Source organism: Pleurodeles waltl, chromosome 8 (assembly GCF_031143425.1).
Source record: "Pleurodeles waltl isolate 20211129_DDA chromosome 8, aPleWal1.hap1.20221129, whole genome shotgun sequence".
Taxonomy (NCBI): Eukaryota; Metazoa; Chordata; class Amphibia; order Caudata; family Salamandridae; genus Pleurodeles; species Pleurodeles waltl.
Window position 1 is genome coordinate 329,609,201 of NC_090447.1, and position 12,022 is coordinate 329,621,222.

Below are 12,022 nucleotides of genomic sequence, written 5' to 3' on the forward strand. Positions count from 1 at the left end.
CGTAGCCACAAATTTTCCCAACTCTTTCACAAAGGGATCGCCAAATAAATTGCCTTGGGCAACAGCCCCTGCCTCCGAGTTAGACAGTTCCCCTAACTTGGGGTCGATTTTGATCAATAAAGATCTGCGTCTTTCTGCAGAGATGGCACAGTTCGCGTTGCCCAGAAGACAAACAGCTCTCTGAGCCCATCCCGCTATGATGTCCGTCTGAAGGGGAGTGTTTGCTTGCTTGGCCCGCTCCGCCAATTGAATAATCTGTGTGAGGGGACCTAACACATCAAGAAGTTTATCCTGGCATGCCCTCCAGGAGCGATCAATCCCTTTTTTGGGATCCTTGGTGTACTCATTTTTTGGGTCAATAACTGGCGTGAAAGCGACCTTATCTGATAAAGACGGGCGTGGGCACTCCGCCCGTAGACGAGCGCGCACCTCTTTGTCCAGAGGTTGCCTAATTTTACTGGCGATATATTCAGCCACCCTGTGGTCTGGGCGCCACTCCGAGGAACGCGGATGGTAGATACCCTCCGGTTCAAACATATCGGAGTCAGAATCGGCGTGATCCGAAGGATCTGGTAGGGTAGCACCCGGACGCCAAGGGCGACCCGAGTCGTCATCTAAAGATGATGAGTCCTCATCTGAACCTCCCATGAAGCCTTTGGGGGATCCCAGATCAGGGTTCCATAGGTGGTGAAGCTTGTCACCCAGTACTCCGGGCAAACGGTCCTCCCGGGAGGGTACGCGCTTATGCGCGCGCGCACTCTTGGGATTGGGTGAAAATACACTATCCCCCAGGTGCCCCGCGTCGCGCTTGCGCATTTTCCTGGGGGCCGAAGGGTAGAGGAATCACCCTCCGCTCCCGTCACACCAAACATGCCCGTACCTCTGGACACCTGTTCAGTAAGCTTAGCTACAGTATCCCTAAGAGGGGCTAAAGCGTGAGAAATAGCCTGGGAAAACAAAGTGTCCACTCCGGGGGGAAGGGTACGGTGAGAGGGACCCTCACCTGGGGACATGTTGGTAAAAGGTTCATTCTCTTGGGAGGAATGCATAATGAGGACTATGACAGAGTGTACACCCAACAAAAAATATACAATATATAGGGTAAAATCCCTACCCTCTCTGTCACTGATAGTAAGTCAAGAAGTAATGCCTTCCCTAATGGGGTAATTCTTACCCAAACGGGTGTCAGGGTAGGGAAGAGAAAATATGCACCAGGGTGCCAAGCATGTACTAGAGGAGAAACCCTCAATTCTGGGAAGAAAAAGAAAAAAAAAGCAAAGTGATTAATGCAGATATGCTCGCTGAGAGACTGAGTGTCCCTAGAAAAAAGAAAACGCGAAGCGCGAGCCGCGCACTGAAAGAGGCACGCTCTCCTATAACGAAGAACAGCGCGCGCTCCCTCTGGTGGGCCCGACGTGTATTAAACACGCCGAGGGCCGAAAGGAAATGAAACGCTCGAGCGGCCCGTCCGTTCCGGACCGCTCATAGCGATGAAGTTGCTACGCAAACAGAAACCCACGCAAAACAATTGAGCGGCAGCGCGCCAAGTCAAGAAACAAACTCCCAACCGGAGGCAGAAAAGGCACTTATCTGACACGTAGCAGTGAAGAAAGAGGAAGTGTGACGTGTCTCGGGCTATTTATACCGACGTGAAGGAGGGCACCTCATTGGATACTCGTTACCATGGCGGCGGGCTCATGGAACTTGTAGTTTTTTTGTTCATGTTTTGTTTAACTTTGAACTTGCTATTGAATAAAGAGTGAAGAAAGATCTGCATAATCCTCGCCTCCGGTCCTGTGATAGAATTATTTTATGTCTCTTCTTGTGATGTCACTTCCTGTGAGTTCATGCACTATAATGCCACTTCCTGTGATGTCACATGCAAAGCCACTTGCATATTGCCTAACTTGGAAAATCCCCTAATTCTTTTTTTTTTTAGGACTCTGCCCTGGCCGCACCCAAAAATACATCAGTGTGAATCTGTGACTGACATCTGCTTTCCTTAGTGGTGGCACGACTTTACAACCGGCCATCTTAGAAGAGCCTTTATTTCTTCCATGTCACACACTCATTCTTTAGATTTAGATAGCATCGGCAGAAGAACAAAATTTGTAGCGGCATTCCAGAACCGCGCCAAAGAGCACAGAAAGAAACAGACGTAAGTGTGCGGGGTGACATCTACATAAAGCTTCGCTGTCACTTGTGGGGTTTGCATGGTCGACGCAGAGACCGAAAGCACCAACTGGAGGTGTTTTAGAGCAATTGTTTTAAACAATGCCAGTTCCAGTCTGGCACCCGGAAATATGCTAAACCCGAGAAATCTTCAGTGCCGGAGATTAAGAATGTTCCTGCACATCATAAAGTTAAGTATTTATAGACGTCAACTGTCTCATCTCATTCGTGCAACCAAACTTTCGTTAGGTCCCACTTTAGACAGACTTGCCCATACGGAATCAATACTTTGATCGAATTACTGTGGATATGCCGCGAGGGTAGCAGACTCCAACGATAAAGACCAGAGTCGCTCTACAAATACGAACAAGTACTCTGAATATGCAACGCGCAAGTATTTTGGTTGAAGCACTCCAGTTACTTATACTGTAGTCTATAGGTTTTGCCTGTCCCCGCCCTCTGCGTGTTTGGTTTTACACCAATGAGACGAACGCTACTTTCTAGGCTACCTCTACTTGGAGAGCCGGTTACAAAATAGGGACGAAGCGTGCTGCCGCGCACGTGTAGGCAACGGCAGACGCGTAGTCACGTGACGCAGGCGCCTTTGACAGGACGCTTCCTGTGATGGAGGCTGACGCTGAGGATTGGCTGTGGAGAGGAAGGGGCGGTGTCACAGATGAACATCCACCACAGGACAACATTGGCTCTGGCCCTCGTACATATGAGCAGAAGGGTTTCAGCACATCTAAAATCACTTGCATCGGGGGCCGCAGAGTGTATCGCAGGATGAACTCTCCACAGGACACGAGAGGTGCGAAATAAGTAGACTATTTGCTCCTTGTTCTCTCCCAGATGTTTGTCCTGTATCCTAAGCTTGGTGTGTTGCCTTTGTAAACTCTGCGCGCCCTACACACCTTTCTAGATATGCACATCCCTTATTCACCATTGTCTCGTGTGTTTCCCCCATAGTATCCCTTTAGTATGTGAATCCACTGTATCTCAAGCTTCTTTTTTTCCTTCTGCGCCCTGCCTCGTATTCAGTCTGATCCCACGGTATTCCTCACCCCGTTTCTGCTGCTATCGGCTTTAACCCTTGCTTATACAGCCTACTACTGCGACGCGTTTACTGCCCGTCATGTTCCAATGTATTTACTATCCTGGTATGTTCTCTTTGTATTCTTAGTTATTCAGTTCTTTATTGCATCGGTGAGCTGCGTTTGTGCCCACCGCATTTTATGCTTGCCTGTCCCAAAGCATCCCTGCCACTTGTCCTCCCTCTCCACCCCCTTGTCACTGCATTCCCCTCTTTGTTTTGCCACATTGTGTTCATTTTATTTTGGTGCCCGAAACAAACACATGGATCCAGGATTGTGGACGTGGGAGGACTATGAAGAAGCCTAGGTGGGCCATGAAAATGCAGTGATAAAGTGGGAAAAATTAGGATTTTCGGAGATCTGTTTAGATTCTGACAGTAATTTTTGAATATCGACACGTCCTTTTAGTAAAAGTAACATATCCCTTGTAATGTTGGATCTAATTGGTACAGCCTGTGGCACAGGGCCCATTTTTTGCCTTTGACTTTGAAACTACCTTCTGATGGGAGCTTGCATTCTCTTTCTTTAGTTGGAGTGGAGGGGCACAGCATACCTGGATGTTAATTTTTTGATAGATGATGTGATACCATAAGCTTGCCTCCTTACGGAACTCACAACTTTCCCCACAGCTATTCAGAAGGCTTTGTGGGGTCCTGGTGAAAGACTACTTGTGTGAAAAAATTATTAGTTCTCTCCCAAAATAGCTTTCAGTGCCCATAGCAAATTTTTTATTTTAATAAAAATTGCAGTGGCCCCTATCTGAAGCTGAGAGTATTTAAACAAGCTTTTACATAGTCTTTGGATATGTTGGGAAGCATGAATGACACATAGAGATTTTAAAACAGTGCATGCAAGTAACAGTGATCAAAATAAAATGTTTTCGTAGTTAAAGTGAGACGTTTGGAGAAAACTGGTGCATGTTGCATTTACATCAGGCTAAACTTTCTCTATATTAATTATTTAAAGAATTGCACAGTGTATTTAAAGCACTTGAGATAGTGATAGTAATCACCACGTTGGTAATACAAGAGGGAAAGGCACAAACGAGAATAATTTTAACATTCATGTAGATATAGGGTGATTTTATAATTTGTTGGTATCTATGGCAGTCAGAATAAGTGAGGACTGATTCAGCTACATGGTGAGCTATGATAAAAAAAATTCTAGCTTTCGCGTCAAGAATTTTCAATTCTATTAAGGACACGGAGGCGAGGATTTTGCTTTCTCTTTCTTTTACTGTTCCAAAAAGCAGACAATAAAACAACAGTAAAACAAAAACATCAATACCCAGGATGCTCAATAATATTGTCACATCGACCAATCATAACACAGGACCTTAACCCATAAAAGCCATAACCCCAAAAGTCACTTCATCTTTCTTTGTAATATTCATATGAGAACCAGAACTCAGTGGAAACAAAACTCCTTACAGATTAACAGTCCATGAACAACCATTCTGAAGTCCAGAACACCCCAATCTGAGCTCAGCAGGCGGCAGGACATGATATAACACCAGCAGCTTCAGCAGAAAAACTGATATCCATAGAGCTATCTTCTTCCAAAAACAGGAATCAATAGATCCAAACCATCACAGTGTCTTCTGATCCGATCCTAAAGATAACAAAAAATTGAAAGTAATACTTTCACCAAAATAACAGATACTCAAAATGAAAACTGCAAAAATTCATAATTCAGGGCGGGCAAAACCCAAAACATTCAACAAAGTTAATCACAAAATCTTCATGAATAAGAACCAAATAAGATTCATACAATATTAAGGGAGGGATAATCCTCACCTCCGTGTCCTTAATAGAATTGAAAATTCTTGATGCGTAAGATAGAAATTGTTTTATTCTCTGTCCGGACTTGAGGCTCAGATTATGCTCTTTTAAAGCTGTCCAACAGCCACAGTCGCTACATCACCTACTGGTTTGTGATAGAATTTCCTGAAAGTAAAATCTGAGGCCCAATCTGCCGCTCTCATAATGTCTTCCAGACGAGAGCCTAAAGCATAGGTCTTGGAAGGCATTGCTCCCCTAGCTGAATGAGCCCCAAATTTAGTAGTTTTCTATTCCCGCTTCATTTATCAACTATCTCATCCATCTGGATAAAGTAGCAGATGACACTGGTTTAAATGGTTTCTGCAATGATCTTAACAATTGACCCATAGAATCTTGTCTGATATCAACTGTAACAGTTACATAACCCTTCAAACATAGAACTAGCACAACTGTGGATTTTTAGGAAACATAGGATATGTTGCCAATCAGCAATTGGTTTTCGTTCTTGTAGTGATGTTAAACGTAACTCCCTCCGGAGAGAATACTCTCCCTACCAAATCTAAAGCCCTAACATCCGACACATGTTTACAAGAAATGAGACAAAGTAACATAGTTACTTCGCTGAGATTTGCTTTCTGGAAAGATAACGATTAGATGCCATTTTTCCAGGAACCTCAAAAATATAGCTACATCCCAAAGGGGAGAGTACCTGGGTGGAGGAGGAGATGACATGCAAATCCCTTTCATTAATTTGCAAACTAGTGGATGTTCCCCCCCCCCCCCAACCGGCTTACCTTCAATCTGTGCAAGACCAGCTGAAATGGCTGACCTGAAATATTGACCATACAGTAGGCTAGGCCAGAACCCCGCGAGTTCTGCTTAGAAGTTTAAAGTCATATCAACATTCGACCCCACAGGATAGAAACTCCATCCATCACACCAACTATACCATCTCCGCCAAGTTGAGGCATACCGCTTATGAGTGCCTGTTGCTCAGGCCTGTTTGATGAAACCTGAAGCCTGTTGTGAAATGCCTTGGGAATTCCATCTTGACCTGAAACCGTCCAAACCATCAACCACAGTTTTCTCGACAGGACCAAGGGATGTTGAAGGCCCTCTGGAATCATCAGAAGATTCTGACGAGGCAGAATGAGTGAGGAGGAGAGCATGCTAACAACAGAGCTACCGGGAACCAGGACTGAGTCCTCCAAAGAGGGGCTAAAAGCACAATCTCCTCCTTTTGTCTTCAAACCTGTGACAGAGCGCTGGAAATCATCATGAACGGTGGAAATGCATATCTCCGAAACTGACTCCAATCCTGAAGGACGGCATTTGTCGCTAGAGCCAACGGATCCGGACTCTTGAGAGCCTTGAACTCTAGACATTAGCCGCTCCACAGAAATTGGAGGTATCTCCTGTGACAAGGAAAAATGGGAACTGCGAGGTAGGCGTCTTTTAGATCCAGACTGACCATCCAGTTGCCCTCTAACAAAAAGTCCATCAGCATGTGAATTCCTTTCATTTTGAAGTGTCTGTATAATATCCAGTAATTGAACTCTTTGAGGTTTAACACTAAACGATGACCTCCACCCTTTTTGTCTACTAAGAAAATCAGACTGATGAAACCGCAAGGGTGAGGGGAGGAAAAACCGGCTGCTCCTTTGTTGAGAAGAGACTGAACCTCTAGATCTTTAATAGAAAGATCTGCTAAGGAAAAATACATTGAGGTAGGAGGCCAAGTTTGTTTCCGTGTACTGAAAAACTCTAGCCTGAAGCCTGTCACCGTCAGAAGAACCCAAGGATTCCCCCGAAATCAGTTTCTAATTGTGTAAAAATGAACCCACTCTGCCCCCAACATCACCTGGGAAGAAGGTATGACTCTTACCGAAATGTCCAGTGTCTTGGATCGAACCTTGTTGTCCCCGTCTGGGACCTCTGCGGAATCTGGCGTGTTCTCCACGGGAGCGGGTGGGATAGAAATGGTATCCGCAGATTTTCGGTACCAATCCCCTCTACCTCCGGGGTAGTAGGCTTGAGGGCTCGCAAATGATCCTCACCCGGACATACGCCCTCCATAACGACCAGCCCTGAGAAAAAGGTCAAGTTTAAAAACCTTTTAAAGGGACATCTGTGCCTTGTTGAGGGAGGAGTAGGTAGAGCAGAATTTAGATAATTCTTTCCCAAAAGGGTCTCCAAAGAGCATCCCATCCGCCGCAGGACCTGCTTCCGAAGTTGCTAAATCATTTAGTTTGGGATCACTACACATCAGGAAGGTCTGCCTGCGTTCGGAAGAAATAGCACAGTTAGTGTTGCCTACTTGGCAGACGGCTCTCTGTGCCTAGCCAATCAATATATCAGTATCCACTGCTGCTCCAGACTCCTTGGAGTGGAAAGACAATTCTAGAATCTTGGTAAGGGGGCCTGATATGTCCAAAAGCTTATCCTGGCAGTTACGCCACGCCCTGTCTAAGCCCTTCTTTGGGTCTTTAGAAAATGTCTTCATGAACATCACCATAGTTGGATCCACTTATGGGGTATCAGCAACTTTACCCTCTAAGTCTGGCCTGGGGCATTCAGCCCGAAGGCGGGCTCGAATCTTCTTATTAAAACTCTTGCATATGGGAGATTGTACATACTCAGCCATTTCCAGAGAGGGGACCAATTTGGATGCCCTGTGGTGAATAATCTCAGTGGGGTCAAAATCAAGAACTTTACGAGGTGAGGCCTGTTTCTTGGGCTTTTTGCTGGGGCTGGGAATATCCAGGTTCGTCAGAATTGGAGGAGGAGTCATTCTCAGAAGAGGATGGTGAAAAACCAGCATCTTTTTTAATACTATAGTTATGTTCGCTGGCCCTTTTGCAGCGAAGTCTATCAAAGGCGTCAGCCTGGGCATCTGGGGGTGTAGACTCAGTATTTTTCCCTTTGTCCTTAGACTTAGAACTTTCAACAGGAGCCGAATCCCTGGCATCCAACCTTGATTACGAGCGTGATCAATCAGCTGACTGGAAAAAGGTCCCAGTGCCCTCACAAGAGCGTCGTTGACAGATTGTTGAACCCTAGAATCAAGGGCCTTGACCAGATTCAGTTCAGGCTGGTCAGAATTATGTTCAGGATAGTATCCCGACTTATCCCCATGCATTGAGCCATTCTCCTGTTCTAAAATTTATTTTTTAGGTATTCAGAGATGAATGTGCAGGAGAGATCAAAGGGGGAGTGCAAGAACCCCTGCCAGGCTATATGTTTGCAATGCCTATAAAACGTGGAGGGAGCAGCCTGGAATATGCACTCCAGGCAGTGCCAATTCAATGTATACGACCCCATGCTCTTGCAGTAGGGCGTCAAAGGGAGAACAGATGGCCAGAATATCAGGGCACTAATCCTCCGTCATGTTGCTGTGAAACGAGCCGGCTTCTCCGAGAAATATAAATAGGACTATGCGGAGGCCACGTAGTCCACTCCCGCTCTACCAGGCAACAATACGGCCGGACGGCCAAAGATGAAATTCAGCGTTAAACGAGCGCTGTGCAGGAAATAACAAACAAAGCTAGCAGAACGCTAAAATGGTGCAGGATATACACAATTAATACAAGAGAAAAGTGCAGAGAAACAACGCTGTGCTTATCTGGCTGCAGAGCAGCAAAGAAAGAGGAAGTGACTTTTGGGGTCATGGCCTTTATGGGTTAAGGCCCTGTGTTATGATTGGGCCATGTGACAATATTATTGAGCATCATAGGTATTGATGTTTTACTGCTGTTTTATTGGCTGCTGTTTGGAACAGTAAAAGAAAGAGAAAGCATAATCTGAGCCTCTGGTCCTGACATAGAATCGAATTATAGTGTTCCCTGACATTTGATTGACTCTCACCCAGCGATATTAGCTTTTCAGAGACACCACCTGTAATAAATCCTTAAAATTAGTTATCAATTCGTGTTCTAGTATTTCTGTAGTGGTTTCTGCACCTCTCGTTGCGGACTCAAAACATTTAGCAAGTAGCCCCTTTGGATGGGTTTTGGTTCTGTTTCATCTAAAGTATAGATTTTTCATGTTGTTTGTGAGTGTCCCGAAAATGCGTTTCATGTTTGTCACAGCAGCAGGTAAACATGCTTGACCCATAAGGAAGAAAACAAGTCACTGTGAGTGTCATTTATGTTCATCTGTACTGCTTGTAGGAAAGCCCAAATCTTTTTAGGTGATCTGCATGCCATTGGCTTTAACATTAATTATTATTAATCATGGGAACAAGATCCAAGATTTGCCTGACAGGACAAGTGAAGATGCCCTCTGAAGTAGAAATGGTTGGAATCGGTCCTGGCACAAAATTAACCCAACTGATTTAGGACCAGTAATTATTTTATAGATTCTACAAAGTTGTGAAAGAAGCCCCACCATTGGAGCTCTTTTGCACCACTTACAGACCTCTTTGTAGAATGCACACTTCTAGTGGTAGAAGTCCCAAGACTATGGAGGATATTTAGCCCAGGATAATTACTGTATATCGTGGTGAAATCCAGCTTAGTGGCGTGCACTCCACAATTGCATCTAGCTAGAGCTGGAGATGGCAAAAAATACTCTGGGATCCCATAAATTAGGGGTCTAGTTACGGCAGCAGAAGGGGGTGGAGTTGCCAGTAGCAAGTCATGTCAGTAAGGGCAAATGTGACAGTGTTTCTGTCTCAGTTATTCAATTGGTCATAAACAGGCTGTATTTTAAAATATTTTATGGGCTTGATCTGCTGCAGGGATCTTTGCGTTCCCAGTAATTTTGGGGGGATAAAAATAATAAGATAACTCTAGTGGTTAATGTACTTGCTGGAAATGTGTGTTTTGTCTAGTCACAGTTGTGAGATAGATGGTTGCTGTGCACCACAACATAGTATGCTGATGACAGATATGTAGGTATGTAAATAGCTCATTTACTTACTGCTTTTGTTTCAGAGATCCTTTTGTTACTTGCATTTTATAAGTTACAATCCTTCTAACGTAGCCCATTGAGTTATGAACTGACATGAAGGAGCTACATGAAAACTGCAAGGCATTGGGTAAAAAAGGTTATTGTTTTTCAATTTTTTTTTTACCATCTTTCTAAATTTGAGGGTTGCTTAAAAGTGTTTTTTGAGTAGTTATATAGTGTTATTAGAGAACTGGCACATCCCTTAAAGGGTTACAATGCTCTTTTTTCACTGTTATCAGAGTAAACAGAGGAGACTTAGTTTAGTCTACGAGCCCCATGCTGTAGTTTCTCCTGGCTGGAAGCATAGACTTTAGGATTATATACTTGACTGCAACCCACTGGGACTTCCTCGTCACACAGACAAGATGCATCTAGCTGAATTGCTAGTTATCCTGCAGGTGTGGAGAGAAGACGGAAAGTACGTATCACAGGCACGTGTGAAACTTTAAAAATAACATAAACCCTTGTGAATGGGCCTTGGGTGAGCTAAAGGGCTTTCTTGGGAGGGCTTTGCTCCCCCGCTAGAACAGGGCTGGCCCTGACATCGCATCTGGCCACACAACTTCCCCTAGCCAGTTTGCCTTCTCTCCTGTGTGCATGCCGCATACTGTATGGAACTCTGTGCCTTTGCCTTTGGTGCCACCATGGATTCCTTCCTCATGTATTATTCTCCTTCATGTTTCCCTAGTGCATCCACGGGAACACTGCCGTTTGCTCATCAAAGCTCACTTTTCATCCTGCACCTATTTTTGTCAGTTGTACCCCATGTATCCAATGTCCAGTGTACGTGTTCTCATTTGCTATCCCATTCCTGTGTATGACTCTGCTTCTTGTCTTTGTGTGTCCGACTGCACCCCCCTTCACTTTTTTGCCAAAACCCAGATTCTTTTGCTTCTACATGTATGGCCACTATCCCTGTCTGCCCTGTGTGCTTTCACTGCATCATCTGTGAATGTTCTTTGTATTTTGCATGTATGCCCTTTGTCTTTTGCTAAGTGCACCATACTTGTTAATGTATCAATATTTCTGTATAGTTCTGAAATGAAACATTATCTGTGAATGTGTTTCTATATCGTTATTCAGCACTTATCTGTTTATTACAGAAGTCAACATTTATGAAAGGATGATTTTAAATTCTGTATTGACGCTCATATTTCTCTTAAAAGTGACTTTGGAATGTGTTTTCATCACAATGATAGAGATGGAACTGACATCTGCTTCACTACTTTGGGAAACTGCCTCCTGGCTTGTTGCAGGAGTACGTCCATATTTGCCTCTCCTTCAGTGCCTAAGCAGAATCTTTTTGAGTCTGCAATACTGAGCAACCCAATATGATACTTACATAGTTTCTCAGGTGCTATTGGCTTCCCCTCAAATAAATGTTTGGTTTTTCAAAGTTATGCTTTTTCTCTGCATCTTTCACAGGTTAATCAAAGTTTTACTTGGTCGAATCCCTAATGCTTTGCTTAATTCTGAACTACAGAACACAAAACATTTGTTCCTTTGTCACTTCGGATTTTGAGCAGAATTCCAGACCTGGGGCAATGTCTTCTATAGGTCTCTTGGCCACAGTGATAGCATCCTCAGGGGCACAGGGATAGGCTTTGACCCATCCAGAAAACATACAAACTAGTACCAGGCTGTAAATATATGATCATCATCAGGACTGGGGGGCATTTGAAAGCAATCTCTTTGGAATTAGGCAAATGGTCCTGAAGGCATAGACAGCTAGGGCAGTTTTAATGCATACAACAGTAATGTTGGCCATTTGATGGGAAATAAGATGCAAACTAGTGTGTGCCTGCAGCACCGATCATTCCATCTTGATTGACGTTCTCAAGACAATGTACAATAGAGCCAACTTTGGTAGCAGTACTACGGGAGCAACCATTTTACTGTTCTTGTTAATGTGGGCATGTCCAGCCTTAAATTTCTGTTGATATTTTATTTATAAGGTGACATGTATAGGGTAACGATATATTACCCTTAGAGGTTGACCTGAACCTTTTGACTCAGACAGAAGTG

The 12,022-nt window shown here is 44.3% G+C and overlaps 1 protein-coding gene across 1 annotated transcript in view; it reads left to right on the plus strand.

Annotated features, from left to right (window-relative positions):
• The first annotated feature begins 2,780 nt into the window (after positions 1-2,780).
• FUNDC1 (FUN14 domain containing 1) overlaps positions 2,781-12,022 on the plus strand; it is a 102,381-nt gene continuing 93,139 nt past the window's right edge. Inside the window, exon 1 of the mRNA XM_069204191.1 lies at positions 2,781-2,983. Coding sequence (XP_069060292.1) covers positions 2,797-2,983 — 187 coding nt within the window. The 5' untranslated portion in view covers positions 2,781-2,796. The remainder of the gene's footprint in view (positions 2,984-12,022) is intronic.